The sequence below is a fragment of the Camarhynchus parvulus genome, chromosome 1, assembly GCF_901933205.1.
Source record: "Camarhynchus parvulus chromosome 1, STF_HiC, whole genome shotgun sequence".
Lineage (NCBI taxonomy): Eukaryota > Metazoa > Chordata > Aves > Passeriformes > Thraupidae > Camarhynchus > Camarhynchus parvulus.
The window spans coordinates 106,524,081-106,551,456 of NC_044571.1; the positions used below are offsets into that span (position 1 = coordinate 106,524,081).

General features: G+C 38.3%; 1 protein-coding gene across 5 annotated transcripts in view; it reads right to left on the reverse strand.

Annotated features, from left to right (window-relative positions):
- Nucleotides 1–27,376, reverse strand: part of ROBO1 (roundabout guidance receptor 1) — a 688,715-nt gene that overhangs the window by 19,763 nt on the left and 641,576 nt on the right. For 3 of the 5 annotated variants that reach the window (XM_030954600.1, XM_030954591.1, XM_030954616.1), the window contains 7 exons: nt 25,524–25,695; nt 18,254–18,451; nt 14,830–14,856; nt 12,062–12,104; nt 8,319–8,473; nt 4,579–4,914; nt 2,000–2,107 (listed from right to left, as the gene is read on the reverse strand). In XM_030954600.1, the coding sequence (XP_030810460.1) occupies nt 2,000–2,107; nt 4,579–4,914; nt 8,319–8,473; nt 12,062–12,104; nt 14,830–14,856; nt 18,254–18,451; nt 25,524–25,695 (1,039 nt within the window). The remainder of the gene's footprint in view (nt 1–1,999; nt 2,108–4,578; nt 4,915–8,318; nt 8,474–12,061; nt 12,105–14,829; nt 14,857–18,253; nt 18,452–25,523; nt 25,696–27,376) is intronic. The other 2 variants (XM_030954625.1, XM_030954609.1) reach the window with 2 other exon arrangements.

The following is a 27,376-nucleotide window of genomic DNA, read 5'->3' on the forward strand; positions in this document are numbered from 1 at the left end:
ACTATTACTGGAAAATTACAGCTCATAATAAAGCAATGCAGCTTCAACAGTTCAAACAACTGTGCATAAGACCAATTACTCAGGTGGTAGCAAATTTTAAGTTTGGACATGGCTAAGATGAGAACTGACTCAACCATTGTTCCTTGCATATATACATTTTAATCCTTCTTTGCTATTGTTACATCTTTATTATAGATAAACTCCTTTTATGTAGATAAAGTCACTGTGATTTTGAGTATGTTTTAGGATCATTCACATTTCTCTCTTAAACTGAGGCATGATTTTCTATTATCACAGTAAAGCATTATACACATGATTAAATGTACTGCAGAGAGATTTAGGAAGGTTTTTTTTTCCACTTCTGCTGTCTCAGATTTTCCACTCTTACTGACAGTAGTTCTGGTAATTATCATCCCACATGAGCTGCCAGATACACATGTTTCAGCTATGTTAAATTGTTTTTGTGGTATCTTAGTATGACAAGCAAGACACTAACTATCCCAAGGCGACCTGCATTCTGTATCCTAACCACCATGATATATACATGGTTCAACACAATTAATTTATTACTTTGGTCACCTTCCTTCATTCCTGCTGGAGTCCTTGGCATAGGACTATAAATTGTCAGGAGTTATGAATAACCCTAATAGGTATCAGCATGGAGAACACCACCCTCTCATTTTTAATTTGCATGGTTCATACCCCTGAGATGTTTCATGCTGCATTTCAAGTCTTAACATCACTGAACACAGGCTCAGCACCACATCCTGATCTTTTAGACCTGGGAATGGGCAAAAGGCTATCTCCCAGAACAACACAGCTGAGCAGCTGGGAGAACTGGGAGCTGTTCTTATCTCCTCCCAGCCACTGAGAATTCAGATCATCCAGAGCTACAGCAGGGCTCATCAACATATTTATGTCTCTGCTGTGCCTCAGTCAGAATCAGTCAGGACAAAGCATAGGTTAGGATTAAGGCAACTGTACTATCAAAGAAAACAGCAGAACAGAATAGGAAAAGTCTGCACCTTGATTAGTAGATGTAAAGTTCAAGGCACTCGTAACTGTGGCTATAACTCACCCTGAAATTGATTTGATGTAAATAAACACAGCCTAACTACCACACTTACAATAAAGCCCCAAACCAAGCCTATGTTTTGACTCTGGTTTAGCTCATATAGAGCTAAACCTCTACCAGAAATCAAACCTGGAAGTGAAAAGGGTATACTACAATGATAAAACATAAATTTTGAATTAAAACATATTCTGTGGTGTCAAAGTACAGAGTGCACAAAAAGCTGTTTTGTTTCAAGATTTTTATAAAGGACTTTTAGATCATTTGTAGAGGAGATGCCAATGACAAACAAAATTTAATTATCTACCATCTATATCTAAATAATGTACAAATATAATTTTGACATATAGTGAGTGAAACTTATGAAAATTTTATGTATGCCTGAATGCGTTTTTACTCAATGTAATACATGGGTTTAATTTACAAAATGAAAAACTTAAAGCAGAGTTCTGTTGGGTATCACTCAACTGCTGTTTATCTTGAGCTTGCTCATGAATTGGGTAAGTAGATCCAAGAGATGAGAAAAAAAGTCACTAAAGTACAAAGAAGGTGACACATAAATTAAAATACTTTTTTTTTTGGGGGGTGACAGTTGGAAAGAAATTGCTATAACTTGCCCATCTGGAAAACACATTACCCAGTACACCATCAGCATCAGGAAATCCAACCACTATTTGAGTTCATGACTTTTACAATTTCAGAAAATCAGTTACTTAACTGACACATTTGGATGACACTAAGCAATCCTGAGGATGTAACAGAAATACAGGCACCTATTGGGACAGTTTTTGTGCTTTCCAACATCTACTCTCTGTGGATTCCTCCCCTTCCTCACTTCTTCTCTAAGCCCAGTAAATATTGCTATCCATGGCTACATTCTCCAGACACCACAAAGCCTAAGGCTTGGAGAACACTGCAGGTACTCACCAGATGTACTGCTGCCTCTGTCTGAGCTGTTGTAGGATCCACCTGTATTCTGGTCATAAGACTGGTTGTAGGGAATAGTTGGAGCAATGTTGTCATTTACTCGGTAATCTGCAAGTTTAATGGTATGGTTAATGCTGCCCTTCAGGAACACATCTACTTTTATATACTTGCTTTATAACACAAAGTAAGATCTCCTTTAAGTAGTGAACTAGAAACAACTTCATCTTGTGAAGGAAAAGATCATCCTCCAATAGTGTTTTATTTTTATCTTGCCTCTGTACTGTAGGCTTAGGGGAAATAATGGGAATTTAGTAGCTGCACAGCTAAAAAGGGAGTAAAATGGAATTCTGTGCACAGGGTTTCCACAAAGCTTCTGCAACCATCAAGTCTCAATGAATCTACCTATTTATTTGTCTACCTATCACCTGTGTGAGCATCCTGCATACAAATACTGTCACCTTGATTGGTTTTCCATGGTTTCTGCCTAATTTATGCATGCAGAGCAACCAATGGACTGCAGTAACTACTTCTGGTATTTCAAAGGTGACACACCCACATAGGAGTCAGCTCTGTAAGACAAGGGCTGAATGATCTGCTGAAGCAACAATGCAGCTCCAACTGAATTTGGCTTACAACAGGAGTCTTTGTTTCAGGTCTGCTGGCTCCAAGGATATTTTTATTTACACTGGATCATGCAGGTTCTACAGGCAGGGCCTTTTTTGCTAATAGCTGTTACCATAACTTTGCTCTCTAGTTCCAAAGCACTTGGTATACACTTATGACTTTTAAATCCAGATCTGGCAACCAGATCTGTGAAACTTCATCAGAAGTAAAATGTTCATCTGGCAGAACAATACCCTTGTGCTAAAAAGCAATTACAATTCACAGAGAACAAAAAGGAGGTAGGTTACTCTTCATACAGCAAATAAAACTGCATCATAAACAGAACCACTGGACATAAAGTAGTGACAATGAAGCACAGCATGTAACTCATCAAAACAGTTACTTCCCATCACAAAAGCTATAGGTATAATCAGCAGCAAGATGGCTTTGACTTAGGAAATGAGAAAACCGAGATCAGAATATCAACTCATAAAATAGCAAATCAAAACAAAAATAAACAAAACTAAGAATTCAGTTCCCATCTGCTGCAGAAATGTTTGTGATAATGTAAGCATAGGAAAAAGAGCAAAATGATAAATTTCACACCAGAGTGTATTCTGTAATAGTTTCTCAGCCTAGTTGCATTCCACAGACCACGCTGAAGCCCTACATACCGCATATGTTTACACAGAGGATAAACAGTAAATCAGCACTCTGAAATATGTATATATGACTGTCAGCAGACAATGCTTTAAGGGGGCCTTTCCACACTGCAGTATCCTAGAGAATATGCAGCTGTAATATACACAGTTTGAAAGATGCAGTATCTTCCAGCACATAAAGACCAAACATGTTTTAATTCCCAAAGAGGTACGTAATACACAGTTCATGAAAGAGAACAATTACAAAAAATACAGCTTTCACCCTCTAGTAAGGAGCCAAAACACTTGAATTTTCTTTTGGCATGTTTATGTCAAGGGAAGGTGTGACATTTAATATTGCCCTTTGAACTCCTCTGTGAGTAGATGGGTCCAGTAGAGAAATCAACATTCCTGTAATGAAATGTCTCTTTTTACTGGATCACTTATCACTATTCTATCACCCGAGTTACAACCTTGCAAAAAAGTTCCAAGTTAGAATGGGTCCAACTCCTAGGGATACTGTTTTGCAAATCAGGTTATTAAAGGAGGTTGCATGGTAGCCTGGAGGACTAGAAAGAAGAAATCACATACCTATTTCTTCCAGCTCCCACACAGTATATTAAAGAAACATGCCTTCAAGGCCTCAAAAGCACATTCTGATATTTCCCGTTAGCACTGAAATCAATTTATTTTTAGCTTCTGGATCCAGAGACTTCAGTCAGGGTAACACAGGAATTTAGTTTCCAAAATTGTGTGCGGTAGCATTGCCTCTCAATATGAGAACTGAAGGCTTGCTAGGAACAAGTCTAAAATGAATTGGATCACTCCATTTGTGCCCCCAGTGTACAACACAATACAATTTTACAGAGTTTGATATGCAAAATTTCATTCGTTTACATGAGCATGTAGATTTAATGAGTCTCCATCCACAACTGGGAAGAGTAGGTTGACCTATTTAAAATTTAAGGTAGAGTATAATGTGACTACCATGCATCTGGCTTATGAATAAAATATCTGGCCTCTGTCCTAACCAATCCCTTAACTACTATTAAATTTAAATTAATCTCATATCCACAGGAAATGTATTTTATTTAACTTTTTTCTAAAGACACAGCTTGTTATTTTTCACAACAAATTCAATATCAGAAAGGTTATTGTGGTGCTAATTAACTTTCTGACACTGCAAACAGTGTATTTCTGAATCTAAAGAGGCAGAAGCCTAAAAGCACTGCAGAAGCCTGTAATTGCTGAACCTGAAAGCTTTAGACTCCCAGAACCAGAAGGTCAAAACTCCTCTGACGCCTAAAGAGGAGAAACAAGCTAAAAGCTCTTCACCTTTGTTTAATTTGTTTTGCTCCATAATGTTGTACTGTATGGGTGGAGCCTCTTGCTTTTGCTGAACAGAGGGTTTCCAGTGTTTCTCATTGGTGTCCCCGCTGCCACTGTTAACATTATTGCTGATACTGGACTGGATGAGCTGAGTGGTGGCATAAGGAGTGGGCTGCCCAGGCTGGCTGACAAATCTTCCGTCCTTTAGATTGGGACTATTGAAGGTTTTCATCTCATTGATTTTGTTGCTGAGGTCCACGTCCCCATACACAGTTGGCTCAGGCAACATCAGGTTTGTCTGCTTGTTGTCCAGCTGATTGTTGTAATTTGCTATACAATCGGCTAACCACAGAGGAGAGAAAAGAGAAAAGGTCATTCTGTTCGCCCACACCAGACTTTCCATGAAACCCCCTCTAACATTTCCTCACTGCACAACTACATGGCTTGAATCCATGCAGCAGACACACTGAGGCAGAGATAGTGCCATTAACTATGTAATAATTTACAGAATATGATTTACCTTATACACTACTGCTCCAAAAGTAGGGTTCACTGTTCTGATTCACTGTAAATTCAGACCTGCTGAATTATATCTACAATGACTTACCTTGCTGGGCTTTTCCATCGTGGCCATATAAACATTCATGGTTTTAGACATTATTCTCATAACAGTATATATATTCAATCAGTAATTGTGATTAAAATCAGTTGCATTGCAAGGGAAATTCAACCAAAACTTCACAGCAGGAGTAACTAAATAAGACCTTCAACTCATGTCACCTCAACAGTACCTAGACACTCTTGTATTTGTGGTAAGAAATAGACATACAACAGGTTTTCATAAAACAGACTTAGAAATGATTACATTTAAGAGAATTAAAGAAAAACAGTACAATGTAAAAGGTAACTCTGTGCCCAGTAGCAAGTCTTTATTTGATCATTGTTTGCTTGTACAATCTTATATTTTAATTTGAAACAAAAAAGGCAGAAAAGCATTCTGGAATTTTTGCTGATTTTCAGTTGCTTGGGATATTCCAAAATATGTAATAGCACAGTAATACATTGTCTTGTATGCTAAAGATATTTCATATAAACAGCATTAATTAATTCTTCTGACATTTACTGCATCCTGAGACCACCACTTATTGCAGACAGTAAATTGACATGTGCTGATGCTCTGGCCACTGCATGAAACAGTGTCCCTGCCTTGCCATGTTCTCTTCCCACTGCGTGACACGAAGCCCACATATTTTTTTCCTCTCCACATCCAGTCCACTGGGAGAATACTGAATGAAGTAAAGTAGTCTGTGGGTCAGCAGTTAGAAGGCTTAGTAGAACCAGCATTCAATGATCCTTAAGCAAAAATTCTCATTTTCCAGTTGATTAATGCATCAGTAATTACATAACACTCACCAGGAATATAGTTTTCCTCTTTTAAAAGAAGTGGTATTTATGCTAATGAATTTGATTCAAAATCCAAAGTCCATTACCTGTATCCACAATGAATTTACTGGAGAGGATGGCACGTCAAACTACATACAGAATTCAAGATTTTACCATTACTCTGAATGAAACAACTAGCAAACATAGAGGATTTTCAATTTCAAAAACATTCCCTAACACATACATATTTTTAGAGATATATTACCCGAGAAAGGGGAATAAAATAATGCTTGTGTAAGAAGACCACCAATCCACATTTTCAGTGACTAAGGAACAATATCAGAACATGCCACATAGAACTTATCACTGCACATTTCATGCCCCCCAGCCTGTGGGTTTTTTTGAAGGCTTTACTGTTTGATATATTTTTCCTTCGTATGTGAGATGTTTTTACTGCCTCTGTTATTTATTGCTTCACAGTCTTCAACTTCTTGATTTCTAGAGTTTAAATGTTTCATTTCTCTCACCTACTGCATACTAGTCTTTCTTCCTTTCCAAGTCTATTGTATTATACTGGGCAATAATATATACAGTATATTCTTCACTCCTGATACCTCAGGCTTTGTTACAATATCCTTGCAGAGTCATTTAGAACATATGTTTTTACTTCCTTTCATTTGCACTACATCTGATTTGTGTGTGAGGCAATATAATCAATACAGTATATGCAGTAGGTACATTTTTTACATAGACACATTAGAATTCCTCATAACAAGTACTTAAAACTGGTTTACCTATACAACAGAAGATTTATCTAGTTAGATTTTTTATGGCATCTACTTTTGAAACAGTTGGTTCCCATTCTGTAGACTTGGAAGAGAGTGCTATACTTAAAAGCAATTAAAAATGCAGCTACTTTGCATATTCACAGCTACTGAGGGGATATCCATCGCTGCTGCTTCAGAGCATAAACCAGCCCACGATGACAGAATTAAGAATATTTGGCAGAATTTCCAGAAAAGAAGAGACCACTCTGAGCACATTGTCTGACCCACAAGCTCTGAAGTTCTATTTGAAAGGAGGGGAACACTTTGCGACAGAACCAAGCTTAATATGAAAGCTAAAATGAGGGAGAATCCACTGCAGTTCAATACAAGATGTTATAATAGGTTGCAACCAAAAAAAAAAAGGTTTGCCTTCTCTTCCTTTTCTGAGTTTGTTATTTACCAGAATTGCTATGTCTGCCCTTGCCACAGTGAACTATCCCTGAATCAAAAACCTTTTTAAACAGCTACTGGTGGACGTGATATCTGCAGCCAGAGCGAGAGACAAGCCTCTAATGCCAAAATCTCACACCTTGCTCTGAAGCAGCTGGCACTGGTCACTGTCAGACAGCATTACTGCAGGAGATGAATTGCCATTACTGCCACTCATGAATTACCAGCCATTTGAGCTGGTTTCACATTAATTACAGGAGGTAATACTGCTTGGCACTTATGCGACTCCACGCACTCCCCCTCTGGATTGCTGGGACATGCTACTAGCAAAAACCAGCAAAAACCAGTAGAGATATTTGTAGTGGAAAAGACTTATTTCATTCCTCACCAGTAACACAAGGTTAAACCAAAAGGAACCTAAGGTCTGTTTAAAATAAAATGTGCAACAGTTAGCATATTTGAGATGTATTTCCTCAATGTCTTCCATAGACCTCACGAGGTTTTATTCCAGAGCTCTCTGAGTCCTGCTCAAGCTCCCAGGAACTACCACTTAACCCAACATTTTGCAATTGCTTTAATGCTTTAATGTAATGTTTTTAATGTTTTAATGCTTTAAGTGTGTGAAGTTAACTTTATTCACACACCCTAAACAGAAGACCAGCTATCCAATTTTGTTCCGAATGGCACTCAAAGTGAAGTTCTGAGTGTGCCAAAACAGACTGACTTTGTTGCAAGCACTGTAGCAATGTTTTATTTCTTGCTTCCCATCACATCCAAACCAGAAGGAAAACCACATTAGCATCATTTTGGTCTTTCTCCTTCTCCATCCAAGCAACAAGGATGTACAGAACATTGACCAAAAATGACCTTATCTGCTCTATTCAGAAGCCAAAATGTATTAGTTCAATGTGAGTTTTGGCAGTATTGAACTTCAAAGGGGCTCCTTAAGCCTGCTACAACCATCCAAATAGCACCAAGAAAAGATTCAAAAAGGGACCAAAAGCACAATCATGACATAGAGGAGACACCATATTAAGCCTAAAAAGCACTGAAAATGAAACCCAAACAAACCTGTACACTCTCTCAGGTATTAGAAGCATGTATTCTGTAAAGAAGGTTCCTTAGCAAGGTAGAAACAAATCTAACCTGGTCGACTGTACGTTGTGAGGTTGCTATCACTGTTGCCATTGCCAGAGGTGCAGCAGCTGATGGAGCAGTCATTGTGATTGTTTCCTGTGTTAGGCCAAGTATCTGCTAACCATGGCTGAGTGGCTGGTTCACTGATGTTTAGGAGTCCAGGCCTGTAAAAACAAAGCTTGGTCATTTCAAAAATTAAACAAAAGCATTTTCACATTGCAGTGACACTCTTCCCAAACAGTGAGATGTTACAAAATAATACCACGTACCAAAAGGCTTCAGTACTGAAAAACTTAGCTTGATTCAATTATTTAGCATTTTCAAGTCTCCTGTCTAACCTGTTCCTTGCTAAATCACTCAGGAGTGAGCAGTCAAGATCAGCACGAGTTCATTTTGCTGGACTACACTATATTTTGGTGTGCAACATCCACCTGTCACTTTGGTTTTCATTTTTTAATTTTTTTTTCCTCTTAGGAGGTTGTACTTTTATTTTTCTGCCCCTTCACCCTTTCTTAAAGAAAGCAAGGTAAAAAAGAGGAAATTGGCAAGTCAAATAAACAAAAAATTCACACGTGCAAGCAGGATGGATATGCATAAGTAAAAATCACATTTAAGTGTGAATATTCCCAAGTTCTTGGTTATTTATGGAACAAATTCTCCTCACCATCAGATAGTACTACTGTGGTGCATCAAAGGGAACAGCAGATAACAGAAACCTCTGTGGCTTGGGAGCATTTGGAGCTCACTAAAGACGCTGAGGGGGTGCCACACATTTGTTCATGAGAAAGCCACTCAACTCCTAAGAGAGTTTGAGGTACTTGGGAATACTGACCACCTGAAAAATATCCAGATATGAATGCTGCATGCTGGCTGCATTTGGAATAAACTGTATTCCTGTCATCAGCATTCCCAGTCTTCCAAGTTGCTGAATTTTTGTAGTGACTGTGAAAGTCTCTGATGAATGTTCTGTAGAATTCTTGGTGGCTCTTGAGTTTTCATGCTAACAATGCAGTGGGGCATGTTACAGTCCCACACAATTTAAAATCGCCTTTGATAACTAAGGTGCTTTTAAAAAATGGATAATTTTAGCTACTGTCACATACACATATATGAAAACAGTCCCCTTCTCTTGGGATTTAACAGGCAACTTTCCATTTGAAATAGTGCAGAAACTATTTTCCATAATATTAGATGTGATGATCTTGAAAAATAAAATATGCTAATCCTCTTAAACTGCAAGTTGAAAATACAAGCTGCATGCAGTTATTTGTGGGGGATAGAGTCTGTCAGTGCTGCAGGCTTAAGTCATAGACTTCGAATGACATTTAAAAGATCTATACATATATGTGTATATATTTCTGTACTGCATATGTCATCTGACAATTTAACATAGGAGGTGATGAGGCTTGACTTGCTGTCAGGCTTACAAACCAGCCAATATGCATTCAGTAAAGAAGCATTTTAAAAAAAAACTGAAATAAATATACAGCTGTGTAGACCTGTGAGCAGGCCAGCTGATTTGAAATTCCCTGCTTTTTTTTTTCCCTACACTCTGCTCTTACAATGAACCTTCACCTCAAGGCATTTAGAGGAGACAAAGCATCCCAGAATGTTTCAGCACTTTAAAGATCTGTGTACTGGTTTGCTGCACAGAGAATTAAAGATCCTTTGTTTCTAAAATTTACTTTGCCTTCATACCTGCTGTCATGTAAGAAATGTGATGTGATGTATATAAGCATATGAGAATTCTACTAATTGGAGACATTTAGGCAAGAGATGCTTGCATTACAGATCCATAACCTGGTGATGGTTTGAGATCATAATTTCCAAAGATCTTTAACCTTGGCAGCAAATTTCTTTACTCCCTGAATTACTGGACAGGATCTGAGGCAGGGGTGGACAGAGCCAAGTGGCTGTGTGGGTGCTGGCTGGAGTCTACCCAGCACAATTACCATTACTCAAATCCTGTCTAGAAAAGGGATTGCCACAGAAATGGGTGTTTTTTCAGCATCCCACAAGTGGGGATTATGTTGAAATATATCACTGTGACATTTTGAAATCTGAAAAATGCTTTAACATGCTCACATAACTGTACTTGGCAAAAATGCTGAACCTTTCCAAAACACTGCAAATATAACGTAAGGGAGTGAAAACCTTAGGTTTGGATATCAGAAGATAGTTTCATATGCAAAAATAACGTTTTGGTTTTTTTTGTTACATTGCAGAACTGTGTTTCATATTCTACAAAATAAGTTACATCACACAGGCTGTCAATGCTGTATATGCAAATGAACAAAGCCAGCACAGATGTTTGCACCTTGAATCAATTACATTGTTAGAGTCTGGCCCTGCTGCTGAACACTAGGACAGTAAAATTGAAGTTGATGCTCTAGAAGTACCAAAATTACTGTGCACTATGTAGACACTGGTGGGTTCATTTCTGTTCTCTGTGTGAGAGTGCTTCATCTAGCCTGTGCTAATGGAAGAGTGAGAAAGCACAGTGGCACAAAGAACACAAAAGATGTTAGCTGAGTATCTTTTTGAACAACTCTCAGGGAAAGAGGGTTCATCCCTCTTCTCTCCTATTTTCTCACTCTCCTGTTGTAAGGACAGCAACCCAGTGATTACCAGATTTTTTTCCATTTAAAAATCACATGGTAACTGTTCTAGAAGCTTCTCTCCATGCTCCTGTGGCCATGAGAGCACAGCAGCACAAAGTGCTGGGCAGAGATATCTGCAATTCCTCATGATATGCCAGGTCCAGCTGCAGCAGGAGCTGAACAGCCTCACCTCTGCACAGCACTCAGGTAGACTGGGAATGCTTTATTCTATGCCTAATCTTCACAATTACCAAATTTTTGCATGGTCTTGCAAATTAGGAATCACAAAATGCCACTTATGAACAGGAATTGTTACAGGACTGGTGCCCAGCTGGTCTCTGAGATTTTAGCACTATTTCAGCATCATGCCAAGTCTTTGAATGTGACCTAGGAAAAAAATGGTGCGCTGCTAAAGCACCACTGCTCTGACCTGCCTTTTTGCTAAAACCATTATTTTTCTTCCTGAAGAAAACTTTACCCCTACAGAGGAAATGTAAATTACTGTTTTCTCCATGGCCATTCATTAAGTAATAACGTAAACCCAGTGAACATGCCTTAGTTAAATCCTCAATCTGGAATGAAGCTGGTTCTCAGAGGGAGTGGTTGCAAATTTACAACCTGCTTCCCTCTCCTTCAGTGCTCCATCTATTTTAAGCAATGCTTTAACTGTTTTGCCTTCACATAAACATTTTTTTCCTTAAGTGTTACCTTATAAGCCATTTATGTCTTCAAGAGTTTTTACCAATAAACGTTTTCTTTCTCTGTAGTATTTGTGAAGCAGCTATATTTCTTGATCTTCATAAAGGCCACGACTTAATTACTTTTACTCCCTTAATCAGGTGGTAAGCCAGGTCTTTATTTTGAAGTTAAAGCACTCCCTCTGCTGCTCATTTTTTGAGATGCAGTTTTTACAGGTTAACAAAGCTGAAAATATTTCAAATCATGTTTTGGAAGTCAACCTAAAAATTCAAACCATGTACCCTTCTCCTAGACAGAAAATATATGGCCAAAATGTATACATTGCTATAATGAACTAAAACTTATCTAAGCAAGTAATTATTCTGCCATCACTTACAAGGACAACGGAATTCCTGGAATCCTTAAATTTATTTGCACACAATTTATACCTATAAGAACAAAGCACATAATTACCTGCCTCCACTGCTTACGGCCTCTCCTCCTCTCTGATACGTTACTGAAAGAGTTAAAAATAAAAAGAAGGAAAAAACTTTAAAAATCATACAAGACTCCTTCAATAAGAGTATTTACTTTGCCTTTGTTTCATTTTAGCTAAGACAATAATTGTTCATTGTTTATACATTAATTCTGAGTCTCATTCTGCAAGCTACTGCCTTAAATCCAAGTTTAGACATAATACTTGTGTTGCTTGATAACTGCTAGTCCTAGCCCCAACAGGGTTTTATATTTCAGTTCTGTTCTGAACACACACACACACACATGTATTGCTAAAGAAAGCAGGAAGCCATACATCAGGTTGAACTTATTCTTAACATAACTCTGCTGACTTCAGTGGAGTTACTCTGTGGAAGAATTTAGGTCATATATTTATTTCATGAATGGCTGGATGTTAAAGCTTTGCTCTACCTTATTATTTTGGCAAGATTAAAGAGGTATCATGATTCTATACCAGACCTTACTTCCAATGTAAATAATGGCTCTTTGCAGCTGAAGCTACTGCAAAAACAAATGCTCTTTCTGAATGCTACTGCAATACACTCAGGGAACAAGAACACCCTAGGAGTCCACAGAAGCTGCACATTTTGTAACAACTGGATTTATAAATTATACTAAATAATACAAAAATTCAAATATATAAATCTTGGTTAAAAAACAGTCTGGCAGAAAGAACACTTTCTAAATTAGAAGGAATTGTTTTTTCTAGCATTTCAAAAGTATTCTCCATGAACAAAGTGGATGTCCACATGCATTTGTTTGTTGGTGTGGATTGCATATCCTTCACAGGAAGCAAGATGTTTGAGAAATTAGTTTTTAGGATGCAAACATCCAAGAAGAAACAGTGCTATAAATTTTGCAGGTTTACATCAGATTTGGCAAAGGGTTAAGGAGACTGGCTCCTTGCATATGCTGATGGATTCTACACTTTCCAGCTAGGAATGTACTGAAAACAAGCAGCCAAATTCTGCTCTTTAGAAGAACTCCAAACTGGGAGTCTGCAAGAGAGAGATAAATGCTGGCAGTGATTACAATAACAGGATTAAAACGTAGGATGCATTCCTACAGGTAAGTCTTTTACTGTAGGTAATGCTAAAGAGGGGAGCCAGGTTCAATTTAAAGTCAAAGCATGACTGAGATTCTGGATTGAAAACCAAGGATTTTTTTCTTTTAAGTGTTTTACATGCTTTATGTTTTGCTGAATTTCTTCTTTAAAAATCTCAAGGCTATTTATTTTCCAGCTCTGACACATCTTAAGAAACCCTGATATTTTCTTTTAATGTTAAGAATCCATTGGAGAGAATAGATGTCAGTTTCCAACCTCTGCAGAATTTCAGTGGCGTGCTACGACGGAGATTACAACAGAAGCCCTCTGTTTAGCCAATTAAAGTAAGAGCAAAATAATAAAGAGTTTGAATTATTCTCCACTGAGGCACTCAAAGGCCTACAGAAACATTGAGGGCCACTCTGGCTCATGCTGAACAGGAAACAACTGCACTGAACAGAAGAGGCTGGCTTGTGAGAGCAGGCACCCTCCAGTTTGATGAACAGCACGTGGGGAGGGCTGACCCAGCTCAGCCCAGCCTGGGGGATGAGTGCAGGCACTCAGGGCTGGCTTCTTCTGTGGTCCAGCCTGAAGGATGCAACTCAGCTGCTGCACAGAGCCCACATCAGCACAGATTAGGAGCTAGCATTCCCTGGGAAACTTCCCAGAGCTGGGCTGGGTGGGTTTTACCCTGCCTGGGTCCACACGTCCTGCAAGTCTCACAGGTCTCTTGTGAAAACGGAGGATTTCGAACAAAGAAACAACCTGGCTGTTCACTCAGGCTAAAGGAAAAGCAGAACACCGATGGGTACAGAATGTGTTGGGTTTTATCTACTGCAGAGGATGAACTGCTCAGCTGCCAGACTGTAGGACCCACTGAAGGTCAGCTCTACAGGATGGAAAGGCTCTCATGGGCTTTGGTGGGCTATGGTTCAGATTATGTAGTATTTTGCACATTTCTAAACAAAACAAAACAGAAAGTGATTTTAAACTCACGCTGAATTTGAAATGCACTTCTTCTTAAGCTGAACAGGATCATGATTTTAAAATTTCATAGCAAAATACAATTCAAGGCAGCAGATTTGAAATGCACTTCTTTTTAAGCCGAACACAATCATTATTTTAAAATTTCATAGCAAAATACAATTTAAGGCAGCAAGCAAAGAATTCTAACTGCTGGAACACTTTGATTTTTTGTATCTTCCAAAGCAGACAACTCTGAGGCCACTGGATTAATGCAGATTCAGAGGAAAGAAAAGGAACAAATATTTCACCAGCTATAATCTCACTGCATCTCTTTCAAGTCAGCATCTGGGCTGTGCTAAGTCATTCATCCTCCACCAGAAGCACCTTTTGCATCTCTAGATGTGGGAGGCCACACTACTCCCTTGGAATATGCAGGAAAAGAGCCCAGGTTGTACAAACTGACAGGATCATGCTACAAAATGGCATGCTGGCATGGAATGGTGTGCTTTGAAATCGTACACACAAATAGAAAATATTGTCAGCCACAAAGCAAATGCACACTACTCAGAGAACAAATAATGATACCTGTCATTAATGACATTGCTTAAAAAAACCCTTCAGAACAGCTGGGCTGGTTGGTTATGTCAGAGAAAGAGAAATAGTACCACAAACATGCTTAAGTAACAAAGAAGGGGGGAAAAGTGCAAATATATACCTGTTGGTGTGAAGGTAAAAGACGGGACTGAAAAATCAAAACAAAATACAAACTGGTTATTAAGCTGAAGAGAGAAAGGGAAACATACCACATTAGTATAAATCTAGCAGACAGCTGAACATAAAACAAATAAATATAGCTAACCCACTAGTTCAATCACATTGATATAAAAATAAAACTGAAATTGCAATTCAGAAAGAAGATTGTCTCTGCAGGTACTATTCTGAAAAAAAAAAAGGCAAAAAAAAGCAAAAAGCTTGGTATTCTATTGTGCTCCTGAGGGGACGAGACTGTGGTTTAGCCTTTCAAATCCTTCTCAGTTTGGTATTTTAAGTTGGTTTTTTTTTTCTGAAAATCCTAGCACAAACAAAACCCCCACACTGTTAATCATTCTAGAATGCAGAATGAAAAATTCCTTAACAAAGCCTTATCAAGGTCCTATTGAATCTTATCTGCAGTTCACTAAGTAAATGCTCATTACACTGAACTAATAGGCACGTTTAAGTATTCAGTAAGGAAATAATAATCATAAAAAGGAACAAAGAGAACTGCTGTTTTACTGCCTCTGAATCAAGAATGGCACCAACTCTCACTGCAATGAAGACACTAAAATCTACTGCAGCAATTAATTTTTGTTTTCAGAGATGAGACTGTTATACAGAGTACTATCTTTCTTTTTTAAATAATCACCAAAAAAAAGAAAAACCTCCCTAGATGTAACACCTTTCTACCTTCCAACCCTTGGCTTAAAGAGGGAAAGGTTAACAACGGAACAATGACACTGCTTGACAATCTTCTCTCTCACAGCTACTATAAATCCTCTTTGGATCAATAGGGTCTCTAATCCAAATACAGAGCAGCAGCATCTGCTCTTCCTATTAGCACATGCTCCCCCTCCTGTTGACAAGACAGTATCGTTTTCCTCTCACTGATGGCAGAACAAGGCTACCACTGCCCTTTCTGATCTAATCACAGTGAAAGGTAACAGAAACAATCAAATATTCACTAAAAACAGCCTGGAGACAGAAGGGGATCAGTAAACCCAGAACAGAAATAAAAGGTTCTGGCTAAGAGAACATCTTCTTAATCTTATTTTTTTAAGAACTCTGAAGTTTGTGGGGACTGCAGTGTGTCTTGTAGTTGTAATTTAAGATACACCTTATTACCCCCTTTTTACCAAGCCAATTTATTTCCAGGGATATGGTACTAAGAAAAAGAAAAGAAAAATGGAGTATTTGGACATTTTAGGCTCCATTTGTAGCAAAGCCTTTTTATCTTGGGAATACCATAGTATTTTCTTTGAGCTAAGCCTTTTCACATAGTTAAGTTTAATTTAGTTACATTCAAAATATAGAACCATAGTAACAAGCTTTCATTAAAACAGAACGGGCATTTAAACCTGAGCTTGATTCCAAAGAGAATCAAGAACCTCAAAATAATTTGCAATCACAGGGACATGAAAAATAACCTTAAGCTACTGTCTCATTACTTTTCTGTGAGCTAAGGACTAAACCTAGTTTTCTTTCTTAAGGAACTGAGGAGGTTCAACTGAAAGAAATCTTATTGCTACCACATGAAAGAATGACTTAACTCTTAGAGCTTCTATTAATAAACTCTTCCAAGTGGGTAAGACTGCTAGTACAGCATGTATGTGTGGGAGTAGTGAAGTATTTTAACAGATGACAGGCCTGAAGCTAAATATAAAAATAAATAAATGCAAGACTGAAGAAAGTTTGGGCTTGCAGTGATGACCTGATGAACTGCAGAGTGGCAAACTACTTTGCAATTCATATTTCACTAAAGATAGGTTTTGTCTTTCAAGAATACTTGATACCAGAGATACATACCCTACTTTTCTGTACACTTCCATTTAAACTCCCCCCGAATGACACAAAAGATATTTTTACAGATATTGAAAAACACAGCTGTTTTGAACAATAGCTGATGTCACCGAAGTAAGCATTTTTAAGGACAAATTGTATGCCTTTTGCTTAATCATAGGTACTGGTGAAAGCACAGTGATGTTAGTGTGATAGAGCTGTAGAAAGGCAGTGTGGCAGCATGCTATTAGTAAAACAAAACAGCACAGGCCAGTGCAGTGCTACGTGGGGAGCTGTCCTGCCCTAAATCCCAGCAGAACACAGCCAAGGGTGCAATTCCTTCCCAATTCCCTTGGCTGCAACTCCACTACAACCACTGTGCCTGGAGCCCACAGTGAGCACTGGTACTTCAATAGCACCGAGGACATCTCAGCTCTGCAACACTCCAGACATATTTCCATGTTTCCACTCACTCATTTGCTATTTTTAGCACTGCTTCTTTTACACAGCAGCGTATTGCTGCTGTTTGAAACCATTTGTGTTGGATTTGCCTGTCTTGCCCATAACACATTCATTCTTGGGGACTGAAGAATGTAATCTCATGACACCTTTCATATACAAAGATTTGTCTATCTTTTAAACCTTGGCCTGTCTTCTGTTTGCTAAATGTCAAATATAACCCTTCTAGTTCTTCAAAAGCAGGATCTCCCATTTTCTGATTCATTCCAAAATTTATAGTTCTCACTCTACAGTTACCTATGAGGTATTCCTTTGAGATGTAATGAACTGTAGCTCATTGAATTCAGCTTTAATGTCCAGGCTTAACCTGGAAATTATTTGATCTGGAGGAGTCAAGTTTTTATTCCAGAAGATCTTCCAGGTAGAGATTTTAGTTTTGTTTGTCAAAGAGTATACTGAAAAGCACTGCTTTACCGCTGACAATGAGATATATAAGAGGTATCAATAACACGAAATAACATGGAAATAAGAAGTGCTTTAAGTTAGCCCCACTGCTGCCATTCTAACTAAACACAGATGCAGGATGGGATAGCCCCAGAACTCAGTCCCAGCCAAGGGTCTCACAACAGCATTTATGAAAAGAGTCTTGGAAAGCAGACTGACCATTGTGCTTTTGCAAACAGCCACACTTCCCCCAGAACAGGAGAAATTCAAGTACCCACACCCAAAGTGTTACTGCAATGGACACCACTGTTAGCACTCCCAGCAGCAGGCAAAGCACTGGATGAGGGGACATGGAGCTGCCATCCACTGCAGATGGCTCCTCTTAGCAAGGGCACCCTGGAAGCTCCTGCCTTAAACCCATCTTTAACTTTCTCATTTGTAGGAGTATCTTTATAGAAAGCTACTCCTGGTATTCAGCTCAAGACTTATGCTCTAAAGCCAGACTTAGCACATTATGTAAATATTGCTGTTCTCTGCACTGGCTCCTGACCCACACTTCATGAAAGTACTGAAGCAAGCTGATAATTCCTTTTTTGAGCCTGAGAACAAGAAGAGACTGATGACAAACTAAATAGGCAGCAAACAGGCATTCAGCAGCCTGTTTGCTATCCTATTTCAGACTAAAACAGGTAATAGGGCACCTTTTCTGATACCAGCGTAGGTACTCGTGAGTCCATTCCTCTTCTTCCTGTGGCGATACAACCAGATGCTGAAGACCATCAGGATAATCCAACAGGCTGCACCAATTCCAGCAATAAAGGCAGGCTGCTTTACTACATCAGAAATCTGCTGGGCTAAACTGACTTGATCTTCTGAAGACACGGGGTTTCCATGAGAATCTGAAACAGAGACACCCGTAACAGCCAATTAATTTGAATGAACAGCTGTAAAAGACAGCATGAAAAGAGCTGACATAATTGCAGTCCAGTTTCCCAAGGTAAAATCCTTAAGATTGCTCTTGAAAATCTCACTTTTACAGGTCTAGACAAAAGTGGTATGTTTTCTGTACAAGACAGGTACCTCCAGTATCACTGACTTTCGTTTGCTCACAAACGCTGCTAAAATCAGGCTACCAGCTATACAAGTAAAAAGGCTCCTAAATTACAAACCTGTGGACTGCTATTTTTTTAATTTTTCTTTCATTTTAAAAAAGAAACATCAGCTTCAGAAAATTATTCAGAAAATCAGCAAAAAACACACCAAGTGAGAAAAAGCTCTAGTATGAGACATGAGTAGCAATGTGAATGGGTACAAGTCAGCTCCCCAAACTTCCACTCCCAGAACTGACAAACAGTTACAAATTTAAACTGCATTCACATAAGGCTGGTATTGAGGAAGATATTTTAATCTAGCAGTTCTTGACAGATTACCTATCTCTCGTATTACACAGTCTAATGTACTGCTTGCAGTCTCTCACTTTGACCTCAACTAAAAAAAGATTGAATATTTAAATGACGTAGAAAAGTAAAACTACAAAATAACCAATCCTGCCCCCGTAAATATGGATGAAAAAGCTAAAGGATAACTAAAAGATGATTTATGAATTGCTAAAAAAAAAGCCAAGGAGTTTCATTAGTAATGAACAAGCAGTGCTTTTAAAACCACTTTAGCCTTAAATATCCCACATCAAAATAAAGAACATGCATTTTTCCACAGACTGTTAATTATTTTTTTCATAGAGACAGCACCTTTCAGAATTGGTCTTTTCTGCTGTTTCTTACTGAACTTTTGCAGGAACCTTCTGGGAACAGCAGTAAGAAGACTCAGTTAGTGACCAAGCTTTCTGACTGAAGTGAAGCAACTCAAAGCCAAAATTCTGCCTTCCTGATGCTTTACCTCCACAGTGAGTGCTCACTGGAAATTTCATTACTGCACAGGGCATGGGCAAGAATTCAAAGCCTTTACTCAGAGCGGATATTGCTTTACACATTCCACAGCTTGGTCTTTGAAATACCCACTTTTACTCCTGTATAAATGCAAGAGATAGGTGCTTTATACTATTGGTAGGGACATCAAATTCAGAATGAGAGATTAGTGCTTTAAGGAGAAAGGCGCTGTTATTAATTCTATTAATATGAACTACATAAGAAATAAAAATCTATTTGCTTAAAACCAGTATCTTTTCCCTATGAACTGAGCAGTGAATGGAATTTTTTTATGATGACAACTTGCATTATGCCAAAATAAGCCTACATAAAATATAAGAAACTGCAATACAAACAAGAGATGGAATCACAACAAATTATTTCCTCTGGAAAAGGATACCTTTTTGAAAGGAAAAGGTTAAATTAGTAACAGCTTCTCCCAGTGAAGGATTCCAGATTCCAGTTTCTGCGACCTTGAAGTCAAATATCAATTCTTCTCAGAAATCACCCCCATCCTTGACTGCTACCTTATTGGAAATTTTATTTCATTTTTCAGCTCCCTTTATCTTCCATGATACTAAGTGCACTGCCTATCCTAAAAGTTCACCAGGCAGACTCATTTTTTTCTTACTAATACACTCTTTGTGTCTGCTGGGTTTATGGATTTCACACCTATTTGTGCAAGGTTAAGATGGGTTGCTTCAGATTTTATGGAGACAGCCAAGTGAAGTTCCACACAAGTGGCCAGATGGGCTTAAATGTATAAAGTACACTGTGACCAATGAATTAAAGCTGTCATCTCATCTTTTGTCTCTCTGCAGCTGAGGCCATATTAAGATATGAAAACTTGTATCGTCAGTCTCCTTTTCAAAATGAGTAATTTCTGTGGTTTTAAACAGCTACAGTCCCTTATACAACTTAATGGAATAGAATAAAACATTTATGGAGAGCCTCTGGTCCTGAATAAATAAGAGTGATAAATATTCTTTTGTCTCATTCTTAAAATAGATATTTTAAAACAATAAATCCAGGAGAAAAAAATAATCACAAGCTCAAAAACCAAATAAGAATGTTTTCTAAACATGTCAACAATTCAGTCATACAGAAACACAGCACTTTTATACACAGTCTGCATTGCTCAGTCAACATGTGTCTGAATATTATAAAATCTGGTAGAATCTTTGACTGTTTATTATCCTAATTTTAAATTAAGATTAATTTCATGCTATTATTTTACTTGCAAGTGTAAGAACAGCATAATAATGAACTTTCTTTTAAGAAATTAGGACTCTGGCACATTGAATATGGGTGGGCTGTTAGAGCCACTACATAAGCTGGTATATACCTATGCATATGGGAAAAAGAAAAATGCATCTATGTTCACATACAGTCAAATAAACAGCATAAGAGGAGATGGAAGGGCTTTCCAGAGGTCACACTTGACTACATCCTACTCCTCTTGTAATTCAAAATTAGCTAAATATAAAGAGAATGAAGTTTAGTGACCTCCTCACCACTAAACACTTACAGGAACATTATCTTGGAAGTCTTTGAGAAGGGCATCTTCCCTCTCCCTAATAGCCCAGTGAGATCCTGAATGATCAGTCTTGGAAATAACTCTTGCACTTAAAAAAAAAACCTAGTTTTTCTTAATCCAAGGAAATTTCTGGAACTTTGACTGATATATCAGTGGTTCATAATGAACATTCCTGTTCCTGCTTGCACTCTTCAGGGAGTTGTGCCAAAACAATAAGGGAACATAAACATTCTATGGCAAAGTGCATCCCACTGCCAGAGCAGAAGCCCCAGCATTTAATGGACTTGGAAATGCCTCTGAGTTGTTGGAGCAGGCTGATCCCACAGCTCCCTGAAACCAGCATATTATCACAGTGACTCATCCCTTCTTCTACCCCAAGATAAGAGCTTGCTTTTTAATCACAGATAATGTTGCTGTGGCTATTGCTCATAAGCTGTTTGATTTGAATGTCTTGAAGTTCCAAGCTTCAAACTTCAATGGAAACTAATTAGAATTTACATAGAGAAGAACTGGAACCTCTAATCCTCTAGTGTTAAATATTCATATAAATAATAATAATGTGAAAACTAACATTTAAGTTGCTAAATGATAAATAAAAGATTAATATCCATTTATTACTATAATGCCAAAGATTCAAAAAAGACAGGAAATTCCAGGTTCAAAGTTGTGAAAGTACCTTAACTTTGCCTTGTGCAAGTATAACCAATGGAATGGTACTTTTCCATATGTATGTCTCATTCAGTATACAAAATGTACAAACACTGAGTAGGAATATATAAATGGTGTTGACATTGTCAATTCTAGCAAATACAAACTTGCAAAACACCTGAAACCTGTAACATATTGTTTGAGTGTTATCTCAAATGTATGTTCATGATGCAATATGAAAACTATTTGGTGAAACATTACCAAGGTAAGAAGATGCTATTTTGTCTCCTTTCTAGATGTATGTTTCCCAAACTGAGAAAATATCAATTGTGCACTTCAGTCTTATAACATACAGCCTGAGGTGACAGCACCAACCTGATTTGAAAGGGTTTGCTGTGAAGGGTATAAATAAAGATTACTTTCTTAAGTTGTTTGCAGACCACAAACAAAAAATATCAACGAAAAACCCCTCACAACTATCACACTCAAAGTACCTTTAGGGCTGACAGAATAATAACCTGAAGGCATGCTAGCTAGTTCACAAATCACATCTCCTAAATGCAGCAGTTAGAATAACAAAGATTCAATGAGACTTTCTTGTGTTTTGTACACTCGAGACATCCTCTGTTTGAATAATACACTCAATATTTATAGTAATTGTGCAGACATCTCTTAATAAATAACTGCATACCATATATTCACACAAATTATGTGTTTAGGAGTAACATTAACTGCAGTTGTGGGGCTTCTCAGAGCTGGTACCAGAAACAAATACATCACATGTTCCAATGTTACTACTTACCTGTCAACAAGCATAGGTAATGCTGCCAAGCTACCACAGGCAGTATCCCATCACTCTACAAAAGCTAGGCTACAGATCAGCAAAACATTTTTTGCTAATTCTCATCTTTCTGCACAGAGCATTTTTGTAAACAATGCCTTTAAGTTACATGTTGTGACAAGGAAATAAAAGGTTCTATTGAAATTCTGCGATTTTGTTTCTCCACCCCACATTGTTACAGGCATAATATAGTGAGCTGTGGCTAGGTCTCGTGAATTTTTTTTGCTTAACACTAAAACTTCTGCAGTCTTTCTTTATGTAAAACATATTTTCTTTTAAAACAAACAAACAAACAAATAAACAAACATTTTTTTCAGTCCTTGGAATTCCACAGAAAGCACTAAAAGCTCATGCAAAAGCCAAGATGCAAATTCAGAAGCTTCATGCAAGGTGTTTTAAGGAGACATATAATTTTTCATTGGATCTCTCGATTTTATGAATAACAAGCAAGTTATTTCGTTGGCTTGTCCCTGGTGGCACGGGAAGTCTGGGGTACCACAGCTCAGTGACCTGCTTCATGTCAGCAGGGACGTGGAAAATGAAAGAGCTTGGAGATTACAATTTGTACCTGTCTTTGTAACAGGTTAAGTGTGTGCACAAGGTCATTTATCACAGCTCAGCTGATGCGTGGGACTGCACTGCACGCCTCAGCTCCTGGGGAATCCAACTCCTCCTGTCCTCCCCTCTCCTTCTGGAAGGCTGCCCTGGAAAGGTGACACTTCCTCTTGTCACACACCCCACTGAGGCACTGCCCAGGCATGTCCCAGTGTCATAGACCTGGGAGCATCCCACACAGGCTCAAAGAGGAGACCCAGCCATGGCCCACTCTCATATTTTTGTGTGAAAAACACATTATAAGGAGACAGACATTGGATTTTAATGAGAAGTTCTTATTTAAAAAGTGAACCTCAGAATCACACAGTATATTCTGTTTTCACACATGGAATTCCTATTTATTTATTTTTTTTTTTTAATGAAGGATTGCACTAATTCAGGCATCAGGAAAGGAATAGTTGGGAGCAGGGTCAGAAATATAGTAACTCGAAGCTGTCACACAGTTCTTAGAGCACATACATACAGCATGTCAGGACTGTTTCAAACCTTCTACAAAGAGCATCTTAGTCCTCTTTCCTCCCCCCTCCCTGGCCTCGCTTCCCTTTCTCTGTAACAATGTAATTTATTGCTGGTGAAAAGTGCCAACTGATGACATCAACAAATTAATTTTCTTTCTTCAGAAATCTACCCAAAAAACTCTGCTCCACCCCCGCGCTGGGAGCACTTCTAAGAACTAGGAATCCAATTCCTTGAGGGGGCTGGAGAAGAACTTGCATCACAGGGCAGAGTTGAATAATCTGCAGCCATTCTCCTACCTGGATGATTTAGGTTGCTCTGTGCTACCAAAGAGTGCTAACACTTAAATTTAAGCACTAATTTTCAGCAGCCTCCTGCAGTTGCTGAAAGGGTTGTGGCACCATCTAGATATTTCATCGTTCTGTTTCTTGTTGCATGGATCTCCACAAGACTCCTGTCTCCACATCTTTGCCATGTAACAACCAAATTATGGGATTTACTAAAATACACCTGGATTTGGCCATGCCACTTAATTAGAGGCAAGCAGTGAAAGCAAACTCCAACCATGGGGAAATATGTGCATTCTACCAGACTTGCACGCCTGAACACCTTTCAAAGTGTGGGATCTCTTCCTGTTTTCTAACATAGTAACAATAAAGGCCAGGAACCCAGAAGTGGGCAAAAACCTTACCCTGACAGTCTGATTTGTTTCTTTTTCCACTTCACAAACCTCAAAGCGATTAAGTTCCATTATAAAATTCATGTTCATTTATAATTTGCTTATCATCAGACAAAAGGGGGAAAAAAGAAGTGGTTATGGAGTCCTTGGCTCTGAAGCTTTGAGGTTATCCTCATAAACCTCACTAATGCAGAAGTTTCAAAACCTAAGCCATATAGAATAAGCTTGATTTTGACTGGCTGTAGAAAGCTGTGAATGTTAGCTGGCTGTAGTGAGGAACAATCCAACAAATAACTACATGGCTTTCCTGCAATAACTCCATACTAATGGAAGACCATACAAGCTGTGTGCAATTTTATTGTAAAATCTCCATCAATGTAATTGGGAACCATATATCTGTCTAATTTAAGTAAGCTAAAGATGGCCTTTCTTTTAATACCTAAGGAAATGTACAAGTAATTTTCCATATTAGTTGCTCTGTCTTGTTTTCACATGCTCTTAATTATAGATTTTTAAATACAACAAGTGAAATAAGAAGGTAGATCTACTAATGATACAGAGACAGAGAGGACATAAAGTCCAAAGCAACATGCTGAGCTTGCTTTCATAATTATACACTGTAATGATAAGGTATTTTGCTCCAGGCATACCATAAAGCAGCATATGACTATACTTAAAGTTACTTTAAATAATCCTCAGCTAACCAATAGCAAAGATGCATTTTTCCCAGAAGCATCCAGGAGCAATGTCCCTGGTCAACATTTATGACAGCGGTGTTTGGTGTAAATGAGTTTAGAAGGTCAAATTTTAGTAAATTATTTGTGTACATCTTTTTCCCTGTACTCAGGTTATTTACTAGCTTTCACACATAGTTGATATTTATTGTGCCTAATTTTAGGATGCTTGTTTTTTTGCTTCAATAATGATAAAATGTGGTCAAGACAAATTACATCCCTAAGGTGGATCAACACGTGGTGATTCATACTCCCCTACAAGTTTTCAAGGGTGAAAATTCACTTTGAAAAGTCAACAACTAAAAAGCACTGTTGAACTGGGAGATTTAAAAACACCCCTGTGTTGTTTTAATCCCACCTTTAGAATGCAGTTCTAAGGCAAGTTTAAAAACCAGAAATGCCAAACCCTGCTATTCCTGAGATCAAGTAACACTATCTATTTCACTTGTCTCCGAAGTATTTCTGGTGCCATAAAAGACGAAAGCAAACAAACAGAAATCACCCACACCAAGAGGCAGGATTACCAGGAAGCTCACCTAGCTGGATAAACTGGGGATCGCTTTTCACCCCAGGTCCTGCCCCAGTGCTGGCAGCCACTTCCACGCTGTATCGGATGCCGGGCACGAGGGAGGGGATGACCACGGAGAAGGTGGCGCCATCCACGGTCTTGTTGATGTGGTATCGGCTCTCATTGCCAAGGCACCAAACCTGCAGGCAAGCAAAGGCAAGGTAAGTGCTCAAAATTCAGCTCTGAAGGGGAAGAAGAAGGGAAGTTGACACATTCTTCTCTTCTGGGTGAAGAAATTTACACTTTTTCACTGTTCTAACATCTGCAGTTGTGGATTGCTGTCCTTGCCCCCCCATGAATACTGAAAAGACACTTCTTGCTCCAATGAGCTGCTCCAACTACCACCATTATGTGGCTGCATTTCTCTTCACAGAGAAAAGCAAGGCACAACTTCCCAAAGATATTTTCTGAGAATCGCAGTGAGGAACCTCAGAGAAAGAAGAAACAATTCTTATCTCATTTGCTGCTCCTGTATTGTGCCAAAGCAGAATGCAATATGGAGATTGCTTACCCAAAGTGATGGGGTTTTGTTTCCTTGACCGGTCAGGGCCAAGAGCATGTGCAGACAGGTGGTGAGAAAACAGTCACAAAATTTTGTTCAGTGGAGTTGAGTGCTTGTGCAGGTTCAGTTTAGGTGTAGTGTAATATAGTATAGAATAATATAATGTAATATATTGTAATATATTATAACATAACATAATATAATATAATAAAGATAAGATAAGATAAGATAAGATAAGATAAGATAAGATAAGATAAGATAAGATAAGATAAGATAAGATAAGATAAGATAAGATAAGATAAGATAAGATAAGATAGATAAGATAATATCCTTCTAATATCATAGAATCAAATGCATCATTTCCTCCTCTCGTCAAGGGGTTGCTGCTTTTACCATACCATTATTTGATGAGTTTATCACCATTCATTTAGAGTTCAACAAGTGCTAATTAAACTACAAGCACAGAAGAAATGAGGGAAGCCCCACAGCCAAGAACTGTTCACATAAACAACAAAGTAAGAGCGTTCAGTTAAATGAATTTGCAATTCTCTTCTTCAGGAATTATGTGTCACTCAAATGCACAAGCAAGTCTTTCATCACATGACATCTTAAGGGAACTGATGTCATGCTGGAATCCAAATGGTTTTGGTTTTCCTTTTTTTTTCTTTTTTTTTTAGATGGCAGCAAGGGGCAAATATTGAGTGATATGCTGTTGTCTAATTGAGACAACGGCATGATATCAGATCTCACTTTTTGGTTGAGACCAAGATACAGTTCTAGTGACTTCAAATCACAGCTTCATATATTACATCAGTGACATTAAATGGCAAGGAGAAACAAAATGATGAGATATCTTTATCTCTTTAGGCCTGAACCACTGATGTGGCAAATGCTTTTAGGAGGATGGCTGAACTCCCAACTGCTATTCAAGGTGAAGTAGTAGCTAATCTACATCTGCTAAAAAAAGTCATGAAGCTGTGCCTATTTCCTTTTTGTGCCTTTTCCACAAATGTTTTGCTCTACAAAGAACATCTATTCAGAAAGTTAAATTAGTTAAATTCAATACTTTATCTGTAAAGAAGCAAACTTGGCTGAGAACAGCAGCATATCAGAGCCTGGGCCGATTGTACATGGGAGGGAAGATTCTGCTTTCAACATATGGAGCTCCAAAAAGATTTAGTACCCAGATAGCTGCTTTAAATCCCTGGTGCAATTCTGCTGCTGTGGAGACTGCCAGGTGAGGGGGATAGACTTTCACATGTAGAACAATTGCTACAGCCCCTTCTGTACAGCTCTTTCTGCCTGGACACTGGAAATTT